General features: G+C 49.8%; 1 protein-coding gene across 1 annotated transcript in view; it reads right to left on the bottom strand.

The window, feature by feature from the left end:
• Positions 1 to 7496: 7496 nt before the first annotated feature.
• The window catches only part of LOC120933088 (zinc metalloproteinase/disintegrin ussurin-like), a 69752-nt gene continuing 60860 nt past the window's right edge, over positions 7497 to 16388 (bottom strand). Inside the window, exon 9 of the mRNA XM_040346087.1 lies at positions 7497 to 7724. Coding sequence (XP_040202021.1) covers positions 7575 to 7724 — 150 coding nt within the window. The 3' untranslated portion in view covers positions 7497 to 7574. The remainder of the gene's footprint in view (positions 7725 to 16388) is intronic.

The following is a 16388-nucleotide window of genomic DNA, read 5'->3' as shown; positions in this document are numbered from 1 at the left end:
CCTTTGAAATAGGACTGGCTGAGGAAGGGTCATTACCATATCAACAACCTGTTAGCCGAGGAGTGAGTCATACCTGAAATCACCTGTTACACACCATATTACTTAGCAGGGAGAATTTACTGAAGCATCCTTCACAGGAGGTTTCACTTGGAAGTTGGATGGAGGCTACCAGCTGTCCTTGGGCCTTGTGAGTACTCTTGGGGACCTTTGTGCTTTTGCAACCCCTCTGATACTATATAGCTAGTTATGGATCTATTTAAAAGGGACATCCGCTGGTGTCCTGAAGAATTTTGTCCACCTAATCTCTTACTTAAAGGGACTCGCTCTTGTTGTTTTACTACTATTACTACTAAGCTGAAGTTTACTGTTTATTGCAATCCCAGACTTCTTATAGCTTGTCCTGAAGAATACTTAAAGCATACCTCCCAACCGTCATTATAAATGCCTTTTTTTCTCTTTTGTTCCTGTTCTCAGCTGCATAAGTGCTGAGGGAGGAGAAGCAACAGCACACTGACCTTCCCAGTGAAAGGCTGTGCGAGGGGCGTGTCATTACAAGTCTGATTATTAGAGGAGAGCGGCCTGAGTTCCCAGCACAGCTAGAGAACTGACCACCATGTGTTAACCTGCTAAGTGTGGTCCATTTTAAACAGGAAACAGAGGGACCAGCAGGAACACCAGGGATTTCACACAATGGATGCAATACAAAGACAACAGGATACTTTTTCATACAAGTATATGGTACAGCAGGCACATATCAGGAATTTAAAATGCTGGAGTAACAAACACTTTAAGTCCTCAGTTGTACATAGTTCTCGTTTTTGGAGTATCCCACCACTACTCTCAACCCTATCCATTTTCTCAAAAAACAATATCCCCTGGACTGATTATTGAAGAAACTTGTGAATGAGCCTGTTTGCCTTGTTCCGGGGCAAAGCCTGTGGAGAAGTAATCCTGCAGCTCCTACGGGAGTAGTACAACATCTATATTTCTCGACTGCTAGAGAATGAGTATTAATAAAGGAGATAATGAACATTTTAACATAAATTCTTTTCCCCACTGCAAATTCTGTTTCAAATGTATTATTTCCATATGCACTAAAAACTGCATAGAAGCTAGAATTGATCACTATGGGCCAAATCCACAGCCATCGGCGGAAATTACGTTTTTCAAAACTTATGTCATTTAAGTTACGGCGCCCTAATTTGGTCTCGTAAGTCCCGTATCCACAGCGCATTTGCGCACAAAATTGCGCTTACGTAACTTAAATTCCGAGGCGTAAGGCGGGGTTATTGCAAGTGGGAAGGAAGTGGGCGTGCTTCATTGTAATGAGCCGTGACCCCATGCAAATGAAGGGCCGGCCGTACTGCGCATGCGCGCACGAATCTGCTTCTCACTGGGCATGTGCAGAACTTTGCTCGGCGCAATCAGTGAGATAGGTAAAAGGCCAAGCATACTTAGTTTGAGGATCGCCCTGTGTGTAAATAGCCCCAGTCAAACACACTTCCCTTGCAAAAGTATTTCCCTGTGTTCCCTTCCTAGAGCAAGTTGCTTCTGCTCTGAACGTTTGTCAGTGTTTGTTGGTGAGTTGTGTGTGATAGAGAAGTTTTGGAGGAGTATTAGATAGTAGTTGTTGTTTGTTTCTGATAAGTGTATTTTTTGTTTGATTGTTTCTGCTAAGTGTTTTTTTTTCCTGCTTGGATTTTGTGTTTGTTTTTTTCTGCTTGTATTTTGTGTTTGTTTTTTGTGTGTTTGTTTATCACTTTGTAGTAGCTGTCTGCTTGTGTGTTTTGATTTTTGTTTCTTTGTTGTGTGTGAATTTTTGTTTGTTTGTCCTGTGAGTTTTCTTGTTGCTGAGTGGTGTCTGTGATGGCACCCAAGCGCAGGAAGCTTAATTTTACCCATGTGGAGAAGCAAATCCTTGCCAGGTCCATCGTCCGATATGGGCGCTATTTACATGGGCCTGAGAGCCGGAACACCTCCCCGGCCCAAAGGAAGAAGATCTATCAACAAATTACAGATCAGATAAATGCGGCGGGGGGGGAGACAAGGACCCCCGCTGGCATACAGAAAAAGATCAATGATCTGAGGAGCGTGGTCCGCAATAAGGTGGCCAAGCTCACTGCCCATAGGAGGGGCACTGGAGGAGGGGGACCATGCCCCATCCGGCTGACTGAGGAGGAATGGGCAGTGGCCCGGTGTTTCCAGCCAGAGCAGGTGGTGGGCCTGCGTGGCTTTGACTCTGATGTTCCTGTGGGGCCAGGTAAGTTTTGTTTTTTCTATCTGGTGATTAGTATGTGTGGGTGGGGGAAGGGAAGATGTGCCAAGTGTGTGGATCCTCAAACCTGTGATTGTTTGGTGTCCTCCACAGATGACCAGGAGATTGCTGGCCCATCAGGCCAGGAGGATGCTGGCCCATCAGCCCAGGAGGATGCTGGGCCATCAGGCCAGGCTGCTGCACCACCCCAAGGACAGGAGGCTGCTGAGGATTCCCCAGAGGAGGGGAGTGGCCAAACCACCCCTCATGAGGAGGATGAGGGGGAGGAGGATGAGGGGGAGGGGGAGGAGGATGAGGGGGAGGAAGAAGAAAACCTGCAGCTTGGCAGGGAAATCCTTCTGGCCTCTGAGCTAATGACATTTGAGAATACCCTTGAGGCTACCACAGAGGCTACCCCAGAGGCTGGCAGCAGTCAGGCCACCATCAGGGGTAGCCCCTCCCACTCCTCCCCCAACAGGCTGCAACCCACAAGGGTCACTCTCTCCCCTCCTCCAGAGCCACAAGCCTCAGGGGCAGGCAGGATGGCGACCCAGGAGACCATGGGGGTGTTTGAGCGTCTGCCGGCCAGTCTGCAGAAGAACAATGCCCGGCAGACCCGCAGTCTGGGTGAGATACAAAAAAAGTATTAACAAGATGGAGCACAGCCTGGGTGCAATGAGGGAGTCACTCGGTGATGTGGCCACAAACTCTTTGGGGGTCATCACCTGTTTGTGGGACCTGAAGACCGCCACAACAGGCGTGCCCCAGGAGGTGATTGCCCTGACCCAGGCTGTGCAGGACAATACCCGGGCTGTGCAGGACAATACCCGGGCTGGCCAGGCCAATACGGCTGCCATCACTGGCTGTCTGAACAGAATAGCAGTGGCCTTGGAGGGCAGGCCAGCAGGAGGACAGACACCAGGGGAGGCTCCTTCTTCCCCTGCTCACTCACCCCCCCATGAAGATACTCCCCCCCCTGCTCACCCCCCCCGTGAAGATCCTCCAGTTGGCCGTGGCCGTGCCCTTGGGCAGCCCAGACGGAGCACTCGCCACAGGAATTAATTAGCAGGGGTACTTTTGATTTTTTTTTTGTTTTATTTTTTTATGATTTAGTTTATTATACTGTACTTATGATTTGGTTTATGTGTGTGAATGATGTGTGAATGTGGGGGGGTGGCATTCCTGATAAAATAAGGGTGTCACCCTCAGTTTTGGTGGAGAAGGGATCCCCAGGACCAGGGAGAAGTGATCCCAGGTTCCTGAATGGTGTATGAATGCACAGTGACATAATTGGAGCCGTGGCGTGGCGTTACTGCTCCCAAGTACCAAAGGGTGGGGGGTACTTGGATCTAATCCAATTCGATGTGCATGTGATGTGTATGTGCTAGGGACCCCAGTGGTGTGCATTCATGCATTCTCATTGTGACATAATTAATCTGCGTTTACTATGAATAAAAAACATTCTCAATGTGACATTATTCATGTGCGTTTACTGTGAAAACAAATATTATCATTGTGACATTATTCATGTGCGTTTACTGTGAAAAAATGCCTTCTGCGAGGCGTCTCCTGGCTGCTGTGCCCTCAGCAGACCGGGTAGAGTGGGTTAGGGGGGGATTGCCTGGGTGGGGGGTCAGGTCAGCACGTATGTCAATCTGCAGTCCCCTTCTCATGGCAAAAATGTGCAGCATGCAACATGCACCGATGATCTGGCACACAAAGTCTGGGGAATACAACAATGTACCCCCAGACTTATCCAGGCATCTGAAGCAGGACTTCAGCAGCCCAAATGTGCGCTCCACAACTGCCCGGGTGCGAATGTGAGCCTCGTTGTAGCGTTGCTCTCCTGGGGTTTGGGGGTTCCTGAATGGGGTCATCATATGTGGTCCCAGGGCATATCCAGAGTCACCTGTAAGGGAAAAGACATAAGGATGTTAGTCATGCATGTGCCCCTTGTGATGTCTGCATCATGGGGGGGACATACCTGACACCCATGTCACTCACCAATCAGCCAGCTGTCTCCATACATGTTCTGTTCCAAATCTCTGGAGATTTTGGTCTGCCGGAATATATAGCTGTCATGGCAGGATCCAGGGAATTTTGCACAGACGTGCCAGATGAGGCCATGGACATCCACGATTGCCTGGACATTTATGGAATGCCAGTGCTTCCGATTCCGGAACAGGTGCTCTGTCTCATGGGGGGTCTGTAGTGCCACATGGGTACAATCAATGGCCCGATGGTCCGTGGGAATCGGGCAATGTTGTAAAAGTCCATCATGGTTTGCAATCGCTGGTCCTCCTGGGTGGGTTTTTGAAATTGATTGGCCATGCGTCTCAGTATTGCAGGGACTACTTGATGGACACACCTGCTCATGGAGGATTGTGCCATCCCAGACAGACCTCCACATGTGCGTTGGAAAGACCCAGTGGCAAGGAAATGGAGTGTTGCCATTACTTTGATGAGAGGTGGCAGGGCATGGGATCGTTGGGTTGGGGTGGTGAGATCATCCTGCAGGATTCTGGTTACTTCCAGGATGGCTTCCCGGTTAAAACGGAAGTTGCCATAGACCTCAGAAGCAGGCATGCCAAAGAGATCTCGGCGTGGGCGGTATACCCTCTCCTGTGCCCTCCTCCTCTGTGCCCTCCTCCTTCTTTGTGCCTCTAAAGTAGCGAGTGCCGCTAGGATCATGGATGGCCCGGGCATGTTGGCAGACAGTTTGAAGTCCAGCAAATATGTGTTCTCAGCTTTTCCTCAATGCTGTTGCTTCAGCAGACCTTTACACAGCATGTGTAAAATTAGGGCTGCTTTTATAACGTGTAAATTTGCGCAGGGAAACTAACAGGTGCGCACAGGGCGTAATCTATGGCGCACACACTTAATTATGTGGATCGCCCTATCTCCCTCATTTGCATCTTTGCCTATCAAAAACAGCGGCGTGACTAGCGTAATTTTTGCGTCCGAGGATGCGCCGGTGTAATCATTTTAGGTAGGACGGAAAATACGGATTTTAATGCGTAACTCGTTTTGAGGATCGGGCGCAAAGATACGCGCGGAGTAAAATTAGAAATCTCGAGTTAAGTCGGCGCATCTGCTTTGTGGATTTGGCCCTATCTTTCCATCTTCTTGAACAGCTAACATCATTACTTGTGTATACGTCTTATAGTAAACATCTAGGACTAGGAGTAACAAATTGGTTCTAAAAGCTAATAGGTAGATTCACAAAGAGTTAGGCCAGCTTATCAGTAGATAAGCCAACCTAACTCTGAATCTACGCCGGCGTTTGTTTAAGCGTATGCTCAAACAGAGATACGTTTAAACAAAGCTAAGATAGGCCGGCTTGCGCCGTTCTATCTTAGCTTGCAATGTTTCTGATGGCCGCTAGATGGCGCTTCCATTGCGGCCGGTGTAGATTATGTAAATTAGGGGATACGCCGATTCACGAACGTACGCCAGGCCTACGCTGTCGAATTACGTCGTTTCCGTAAGGGATAGGCCACCTAAAGTTATTCCACCTATGAAGTGGAATAACAATGTTATGTATGGCCGCCGTTCCCGCCGCGAGGTTCGAATTTTTTTACGTTGTTTGCGCAAGTCGTCCGCAAATCGGGAGTTACGTCGTTTACGTCCACGTCAAAATCAATAGGCCCGTACGGCGTACTTAGCCGCAATGCGCACTGGGAAATGTAGTCGCCCGGCGCATGCGCAGTGTCAAAAAACGTCAAAAAACATGGGGTCAAGCCTCATTTCCATATAACACGCCCCCCTCCAAGTCATTTGAATTAGGCGCCCTTTCGCCCGCTCGTTTGAGGCTACGCCGCCATAGATTAGCAGGTAAGTGGTTTGAAAATCACTACTAGCCTAGTTAATTTACGGCGTTGTAGCCTAAACAGGCTAGGCTAGGCCGACCTAAAGTTAAGCTCATGTACGTGAATCTACCTATAAGTGCTTTTTTCCTTCATGCATCTTATGTAAAAAAGGGTAAAAAAAAACTTCAGTATGTTGCTTCCCTGAAGCCCGATTGAGATCCAGCGATGTGCACAACAGCAACTGCTCTCCCAGGTCTCTGCCTCCTCATTGGTTAAGAGACAGCAGTGGGAACCATTGGCTTCTGCAGCTGTCAATCACAGCCAGTAAGGAGGGAGCGGAGGGTTTGAACCTTGTTCTGTGTGTCTTATGGACATGCATAGCAGGCTCAGGAGCGATCCTGCACGAGTGCCCCCATAGAAAGAGGCTTGCTATGGGGGCACTCAGAGAAGAGGAGGAGCCAGGAACCCCAGCAGGCAACCCAAGAAGGGGAGGATTGGGGCTGCTCTGTGCAAAACCATTACACAGTAATCTATCCTTAATATCACTTTTGATTACATTGATGTTAATATCCTGCCCCCAGCCTGTGACTGGACAGTAAGAGAGCAGTAGCAGACTGATCAGGCCATCTCTCTACTCACTCAGTACTCTCCTCCTGTCAGCTTGCTCCTCTCCAGCACATTTGCACAAAGCACACCAGTTTGGCTACCATCCCACCCTTCCCGCTTTAAGTCTGTGTGCTGCTGTACAGGGAACTGACACAGTGTACTGTTGGTGTGAAGAACTAGTGAGGGCTACAGAGTCACAAAAGAACAACACTCCTTAAAGAGGAACTGGAGTCTGCTCATATTATTTGTAATAAAAACATCTTTGCCATTCTGAAGCTTCCCTCCAACCACTTTGCATATTATTTTATATATACTGTGATTCTGTACTTGTCAAATATGCTGCAGAAATCTCCCTCCACTGAGTCTGGCTGCATCCATTTTAACTGTGGGCAGCTGAAGCTGCTGCCTGTCTATTTCCTGGATTTACACAGACACACAGAGGCACACCTCCAGCTCCGCAGCTCTCATTGGCCCTCTTATGACTCACCCCCTCCCTTCCTGGCAAACACTCATGAGAGTTAGACAGCTGTGCATGATGTCATAACCCTATTCTAATTACCAGACAAGAAACAGGAAGTGGGCTGTATAAGGTATTTACTGGCAGAAAAAAAAATGTTTTACTATCCAAAGTTAAAACAACAAGGGCAGAAGATTTAAAAGATGAAAATATTACTGAAGGTCCACTTTAAAATGTAGGATTTCCGGCAGACATCATGGACAATTCCTCTTTACCAGAGTGGCCTTTAGTGGTACGAGCAGCAGGAGAGGTAAGTATTTACATTGTGTTTTACAGGGAACTTAATTTTTAGATTGGTGACAGGGTCACTTTAAAGATACATCTAACAATTTATTCATGAATACATGAGCTGCATAAAACTGTGTATTTTTAATGGCTTAGTTCAGCTCTAACATTTCTGACCATACCCAAGAACTGGTGACATGAAGCAAGCCCCTGCGGAACATGAGCAGTTCTTCTTATCATTATCCATTCCCAGGTTGTGGCCCATCTCATGGACTAAAGTGGATGCAACAGAAACTGGTGAACTGCTGTGATCCTGAGGAGAGAAGGGAATGTCAGAGAGGACTAGACACAGGAAGCCAGAAGACAAAGATTGGAGATAGTTATAGCAAAAGTCAATAAACACCAAGCACATGTTCAGAAGAAGCCTAAGTACACACGATCGGTCAAAACCGATGAAAACGGACTGAAGGACTGTTTCATTGGTCCAAACCGATCGTGTGTGGGCCCCATCGGTCAGTTATCCTTCGGTCAAAAAAAAGAGACCTTGCTTTAAAATTTGACCGATGGACGCCTGACCGATGGGTCAAAACCGATCGTTAGTATGCAAAAGCATCGGTTAAAAGGCAGTGCATGCTCAGAATCAAGTCGACGCATGCTTGGAAGCATTGAACTTCATTTTTTTCAGCACGTTTTACGTCACCGCATTCTGACAAGATTGTTTTTTTAACCGATGGTGTGTAGGCACATCAGGCCATCAGTTTGAAACCGGACCGGACCGTTCTCATCAGATGGACTGATCGTGTGTACGCGGCCTTAAAGTTTATTCACACAGGTCCGACTTTGGATTTGACTTCAAGTCGCCCCTAGTCGCCTCAAGTCACGCTGCATGAACAAATCAATGTAAGTGAATGGAGCCATCTAAATGCGCACTACTGCAGTCGCTCTGACTTCAAGAAAGGTTCCTGTACTACTTCAATCCGACATCTAGGTGACTTGTACCCATTGTACGACTTGTACCCATTGATTTCAATGGAAGTCACCTCCAAGTCGGATCCCCATTCATAGTGAGGCAACTTTACAGGAAGTCGCCCCACTTTGAACCGGCTCTAAGGCAAACCCCTCCCTCCCACAGAGCTGGTATTTGGTATAAATCATGAGGGGGAACTCTATGCCAAACTTTAAATAAAAAAACGGCATGGGTTCCCCCTCCAAGAGCATACCAGGCCCTTAGGTCTGGTATGGATTTCAAGGGGAACCCCCTACGCCGAAAAAACGCCCAAAATCCATAACAGACCCTTATACGAGCATGCAGCCTGGCCAGTCAGGAAAGGGGGTGGGGACGAGCAAGCACCCCCCCCCCCTCCTGAACAGTACCAGACCACATTCCCTCAACATGGAAGGTAGGTGCTTTGGGGTGATGGGGCCGGGACCCCATACTCATTCACATAGGGTGGGTGGCCGGGATCTGGGGGCCCCCTTATTAAAGGGGCTCCTGGATTCTGATAAGCCCCCCGCTAGCAGACCCTGACAACCAGGGCCGCTGATAGAAATCATGGGGCCCCGTACAGCATACCTGACGGGGCCCCCTTCAGCTCCACCCCTGATCCCTCCTTCAGCCACACCCCTGGCCCCGCCCTTGGCCCCTCCCCAGACCCCGCCTTGAAACAACGTGCAGATTTGTCTACAAGTGATATTTATTTTTCTCCAGCCAGTTATAAGTTTTATTATCCAAAATAAATACTGTTTTCAGATGAGAACAGACCCAAGACAACAGTAAAGTTAGCCCAATTTTTTTTATATCGTGAAAGATAATGTTACGCCGAGTAAATTTTGACCCCACGTGTCACGCTTAAAAATTGCACCCGCTGGTCGAATGGCAACAAACTTTTACCCTTTAAAATCTCCATAGGCAAGGTCTAAAAAATTCTACAGGTTGCATCTTTCGAGTTACAGAGGATTTCAAGGTATAACATTTATTTCACACATGATTTTAACCACATAGCGCTGCACTCTTTCCATGTTTTGAACACATGTGATCTATCTGACCCCCTGACACACACACTGATCCACCTGACTCCTACTTTCTGCACTACTCACATTACGCTGACCCCCACCTGACACAGACGCTGACCCCCACCTGACACAGACGCTGACCCCCACCTGACACAGACGCTGACCCCCACCTGACACAGACGCTGACCCCCACCTGACACAGACGCTGACCCCCACCTGACACAGACGCTGACCCCCACCTGACACAGACGCTGACCCCCCCCTGACACTGACGCTGACCCCCACCTGACACAGACGCTGACCCCCACCTGACACAGACGCTGAGTCCCACCTGACACAGACGCTGACCCCCACCTGACACAGACGCTGACCCCCACCTGACACAGACGCTGACCCCCACCTGACACAGACGCTGACCCCCACCTGACACAGACGCTGACCCCCACCTGACACAGACGCTGACCCCCACCTGACACAGACGCTGAGTCCCACCTGACACAGACGCTGACCCCCACCTGACACAGACGCTGACCCCCACCTGACACAGACGCTGACCCCCACCTGACACAGACGCTGACCCCCACCTGACACAGACGCTGACCCCCACCTGACACAGACGCTGACCCCCACCTGACACAGACGCTGACCCCCACCTGACACAGACGCTGAGTCCCACCTGACACAGACGCTGACCCCCACCTGACACAGACGCTGACCCCCACGACTCCTACAGTAAGCGTCCTACTTCCTGCACTACTCACACACCCCCCTCCCCACAGCTCGGTTCAAATCCGTCCTCCTTACCTCTGTCCCGACTCCCCGCCTGCGCCATCCACCTGCAGCCCGCTCCATGGTGTAAGACTGCACCTCCATCATCCATGCTCCCATCTCTTAGAACCGAGTCGCCCTGCCCTTCTGCCGCCGAGGGACACACTGCCGCCGAGGGACACAGAGCAGAGAGACAGGCGGAGGTGAAGACCGCAGCTCCGGCGGCTCACACTGTGATTGTCTCCCGCCACCATGGTCCGTATTTCCCGTCGCACTGTGATTGGGCGTATAGCGGTCATGTGCGGAGGTGGGACTTCTAGACGATCCCAGACTGGCCAGCCCCACGCCGCACATGACCCCCATATGCCCAATCACAGGGCACCAAACATGGCGGGTGAGATCGGGGACACAGAAAATGAAAATTAGGAGGAGGCACGGAATGTCTCCCCCCTAAAGGTCGCGCCTGGGGCCCTGTTTTCTGGGACTCTAGTCTAGTCCACGGGACACACTTGGAATTGCGGGAGGGTCCCGTGGAATCCGGGACGGTTGGGAGGTATGTATTTGCAGTGAAACATTTTCCTTAAAGCGGGGGTTCACCCAAAAATAAAATTTTAACATTACATTCAGCCGAGTTGTCCTAATGACAATCGGCTGTTTTTTTTTTTGTACATACCGTATTTTACCGCCGCTTCTGGGTATGTCTTCTGCGGGACTGGGCGTTCCTATCTGATTGACAGGCTTCCGACGGTCGCATACAGTGCATCATGAGTTGCCGAAAGAAGCCGAACGTCGGTGCGGCTCTATACGGCGCCTGCGCACCGACGTTTGGCTTCTTTCGGCAACTCGTGACGCGTAGTATGCGACGGTCAGAAGCCTGTCAATCAGATAGGAACGCCCAGTCCCGCAGAAGAGCTACTCGGAAGCGGCGGTGAAATACGGTATGTACAAAAAAAACAAAAACAGGCGATTGTCGTTAGGACAACTCGGCTGAATGTAATGTTAAAAATTCATTTTTTGGGTGAACCTCTGCTTTAAATGCTACCACTACTCAGTGATCAGACTGTCTTGTTCTCTAGGGTTTCTGCTATGTGATCTTGTACTTTCAGCTACAGTGGGGTAGCCAGGCCTGAAATAATAATTAGAGTGAGCCTGCAGACAGAAGATCTTGACCCCCCCCCCCCCCAAACAAGTACATTCATACCTGTTATCCTGATTCCTGGACAGGACAGAGTCACTTCCTCCTTGACTGCAGTAGTAGTGCTGGCTGCTGTGCTGTCTGCCTGCCTGGATTCGCTGCCTGGAGTGTCACAAAAAATGTTTTTTTCCTTTCTGCAACGGCCGCTGCTTTGCCTTCTCTCACTCTCTTCCCTGGCGCCGCGGAGGGAGAAGAATCACTCCGCGGCGCCAGGGAAGGACAAGCTGGCCGGGACTTGATTCTGAAGACTGAGCAGAGCAGAGGAGCGGGCGCGGGAGAGAGAAGTGATACTCTTCCGCGCCCGAAATACAGGAAATAGTCCCTACCTGCTGCCGACTACGTAGGGATCAAGCAGGCAGGTACTGGGGAGGGGTTTTGCGTATTAGCTGGTCGGATGACTGTGGAAGTTTTTTTTTTTTATATAACATTAATTGGTTCTGTCGAGGCTGCCCGGGCCCCCCTGCCAGCCGGGCCCGGTACAGCTGGGCCAGCTGTACTGGCCTATCAGCGGCCCTGCTGACAACCAATGGCCAGGGTTGTCGGGAAGAGGCCCTTGTCCCCATCAACATGGGGACAAGGTGCTTTGGGGTGGGGGACCGCAGGGCACCCCCCTGCCCCAAAGCACCTAACCCCCCATGTTGAGGGCATGTGGCCTGGTACGGTTCAGGAGGGGGGGAGCCGCTCACTGGTCCCCACCCCCTTTCCTGACCAGCCGGGCTGCGTGCTCGGATAAGGGTCTGGTATGGATTTTGGGTGGGTGTAGGTGGTTGCCCTTGAAATCCATACCAGACCTAAGGGCCTGGTATGCTCTTGGAGGAGGAACCCATCCTGTTTTTTTTATTTAAAATTAGGCGTTGAGTTCCCCCTCTTGGAGGCGACTTCAAGTCACGTTGTAAGTCGCCCCAAGTCGCGCTGTGATTCATGCTCAAGTCGCGTCTAGGTCGCCTCGCCTCGCAAAGTTGCGCTAAAAGTCGTGTTGCCCCTGTGTGAACCGGCTCTAAGTGCATTTTCTGCACGTACAGAAAAAGCCTGTCAATAGTGATAGAAATCCAGTGTCCTTGTAACATCCTGTGCATTGAATTGAAACCTCCAACAATGTTATCCCCCCTTCCCAACTATGTTCTGTGTTTACCAGCACAACGCCTCTCCTAAAATGTAGAAGACTAGGTGTTTATAGTCCAAATCAGAGACACGGCCCAGGTGACAACACTACACTTAGGCCTGATTCACACCTATGCATTTTTAGCGCTTTTTGCATTTTGCAGATTTGCCCTACAGAACGTGTTTCATAAGAAACCGTGTTAAATGGACTGTAGTACAAATCTGCAAAACGCACTAAAATGCATATGTGTGAATCAGACCTTAAGCCTGATTTACACTTGTGCAGTTTGTAGTTTGCATATTGCAGGTGCATTTTGCGTTTTTCAATACACGCATTTAAACCATTAAAGTCTATGGAACTAAAAACCAGAAAAAAAACCCTGGCCCTTTCCATAAAATGCACAGATGTGAACTACATCCATAGGAAACCATGTTAAATGGACTGTAGTGTGTTTCTGCAAAACTGAAAATGCACTAAAAAATGTATAGGTGTGGCCTGACGCGGATACCTCTAGGACTATGCCTAACAAACGGCCCAACGATCAGAAGCCCCAGCGCTTGACGAACTTCTTCACGCTGACCGCTAATGGAGGTAGGCAAGATGGCGCCGAGGCCTACACTCCTCCGGCATCCTCAGCACAGAAAAAGACCCCAAGGCAAGGTAATCAACCTCCCAAAATTAATTCTGCCACTAGCCAGCGCTCCTATCCTCCCACCCCATCATCTAACAGCCCAGCCAAGTCCAGGCCCAGCCTAGGTGTCACCGGATTGTGTCCGGCAGTGAGCTCAGCTTTATATTCAGGGGAGGATACAAGGGAATTGCCAGAATCGATAGAATTCTTACCCACACAAAACCAACCTGTGCTAAATACTGTGCTAAAAGACATGCTTTTGTCTCTGAGGAGTACGATCCAAACAGATACGGCCTTATGTATGCCCAGATTCAATATAGACATACAAGTAGTGGGGAACAGAGTGGATCATATTAAGGCTAAGCTGGGAGAATACGCTGACACCATTAATTATCTGGTTGATGCCTTTGATGAGAAGGAGGGCGAGAACGAGTGGATCAAAGCAAAGCTAGCAGACATGGAGGACTGGTCGAGAAGCAACAATCTAAAAATAAGGGGGATTCCTGAATCAATGCAGCAAACCGACCTGGGTCTCTATGGCGACATTGTTTAAAGCCCTCATACCAAGTCTCACAGACTTGGATGTCACTATCGACAGGATCCACCGCTTGCCTAATCCGTCTCATCTGTCTGATCATATACCTGGAGATGTGCTTCTACGTTTACATTTCCTCCACGAGAAATAACATATTATGACAATCATAAGGAAGCAAGACCAAATCCACTCACTGTACCAAAGATTACAATTCTTTGCTGATCTTTCACAGTACACACTTCAGAAAAGGAAAAGCTTAAATACTGTGACCAAAGAATTACACAACCACAAAATCGCATACAGATGGGGTTACACAACGGAAATCACCATCACCAAAGAAAATCATACTTATGCAGTAACCTCATTGGAAAAAGGGATTGCTCTCCTGAAGGAATGGGGCATTCTACTTTATCCAGATGGTGAAAACCCCACTACCAGCACTCTGCGCCAAATTGAACGAGAGTTGAAAACAGTAACTACCAAAAATGCGAGATCTCACTCATGAATAGGACCGGATGGTCTACTTTAGCACCCTAGTTTCTATGAGAAAAGTGTCAGGGACTGTATGGTTGAACTTATCCCCCAGTAAAACCTAGCAGCAAAATGCTGCCTTTGGGTGATCTTAGCCCTCTATGTTCGTTACAGCACGTCAGGTGTTTCATACTGTTTACATGTTATACTGTTTTTTTCTTTTTTATCTTTCTTGGGGTTTTTTCAAAATTTTCGGATGTTGGCGGAACTAAGATAAAAGAAGGACCACTTCAACAACCTTCAGACCGAGCCATAAACAACTACTCTGAGACTTCCTCTCGAATGACTCGCAGAAGAATGGACAGCAACCGTGTCACGCTTTGTGAGCACATTACCAAGTTGCTTAAAGCAGAGTTCCACCCTATTTTACAACTCCTCTTCATCCCCTGCTGCTCTGTCCCCTTAAACAAAATTGGTGTATATTTAAAAAAAAAAACAAAAAAAACTCACAGTTTTATTGGTCTTATGAATCTCCTCCCGCGAGAGCCCTGAGCGAACCATCCCCCCCTCCGCAATGCCTCCTGGGAGATGTTTGGCAGAAGGCAGTTGTTTGCTGTGCAGCGATTTCCCTAAGCCACGCCCTCCCGTTTCTTATTGGCCATTCATGCCAAAAGGGCGGCTGATGTCCTGTCCTCCCTGTTACCATGGAGCCGGTTGCTAGTAAAGCTCCACTAGCCACTTCTCACCGTTGATCGGCGTCAGCCAGCTCCCCCCCGCCCCCCAGTTTTTTTTAAATGACCCCGTTTGCGGCAATCGCGGCACCCGCGCACCCGGAGCGGGGGGGGTTGGGGTGTTCGCGGGTGCCGCGATACGCAGGTTATAAAAAAATGGAGAAGGGGGTGGCGCAGGTGCCGCGATTGCCAGGATCGCGTGCACCCGCGCCGCCCCCCCTTCTTGGTTTTTTTATATCCCGCATATCGCGGCACCCGCGAACACCCTGACCCGCTTCTCCGTTTTTTTTAACATCCCACGGATCCCGGCACCCGCGAACACCCCAACCCCCCCCCCCGCCTCTCCGTTTTTAAATGTCCCGCAGCTGCCAACCCCCCCCTGAAGCCCCCCACCCCCGCTTCTCAGTATTTGGTGGGGGTGCGTTATAATGTGCTGGGGCGATGCGGGGGCGCTGCGATGGAGGAGATGCAATTTGGCGGGGGCAATGCGATTTGCTGAGAGCGATGCGATCTGGTGGGGGTGTGATACAATGTGCTGGGGCAATACGATGTAATTTGGCAGGGGGCGCTGCGATGGAGAAGATGCGATTTGACGGGGGGCAATGTGATTTGGTGGGGGTGCGATGCAATGTGCTGGGGCAATACAATGTCATTTGGCGAGGGGGCGCTGCAATGGAGGAGATGCGATTTGGTAAGGGCAATGCGATGTGGCAGGGGGGAAATGCGATTTGGTGGGGTGCGATGCAATGTGCTGGGGCAATACAATGTAATTTGGAGGGGGCGCTGTGATGGAGGAGATGCGATGTGGCGGGGGTGCGATACAATGTGCTGGGGCAATACGATGTCATTTGGCGAGGGGGTGCTGCAATGGAGGAGATGCGATTTGGTGGGGGCATTGCGATGTGGCAGGGGGGCAATGCGATTTGGTGGGGCTATGCGATTTGGTGGGGTGCGATGCAATGTGCTGGCACGATGCAATTTGGCAGGGGGCGCTGCGATGGAGGAGATGCGATTTGGCTGGCGGGCAATGCAATGTGGCAGAGGGGGCAATGCAATTTGCTGGGGCAATGCGATTTGGTGGGGGTGCGATGCAATGTGGCGGGGGGGGTAATGCAATTTGCTGGGGCAATGCGATTTGGTGGGGGTGCGATGCAATGTGCTGGGGCAATATGATGTAATTTGGAGAGGGGCGTTGCGGTGGAAGAAATGCGATTTAGCTGGGGCAATGCGATGTGCTGGGGCGATGCAATTTGCCAGGGGGCGCTGCGATGGAGGAGCACACACACACACAGAACAAGAAATATATATAACAAGATATCTATATATATATTTCATGAATAATATTCTTTGAGCATGCGGTATATTTCCGGGTTCCTGCAGGGAGGAGAGGTTTGCATAGATAAGGACAACTTCCTCTAACAATGCCGTTGCTATGGAAACCTGACATGAAACCTATTACACCGCTTGTGCAGCACTGAGCGTGTGCGAGATCTGCAAGCATGAAATCCAGGAAGTAATACAGTCTGGCTTC

Source organism: Rana temporaria, chromosome 3 (genome assembly GCF_905171775.1).
Source record: "Rana temporaria chromosome 3, aRanTem1.1, whole genome shotgun sequence".
Taxonomy (NCBI): domain Eukaryota; kingdom Metazoa; phylum Chordata; class Amphibia; order Anura; family Ranidae; genus Rana; species Rana temporaria.
The sequence above is the reverse complement of the archived record's forward strand: the minus strand, read 5'-3'. Positions and strand labels throughout refer to the sequence as shown.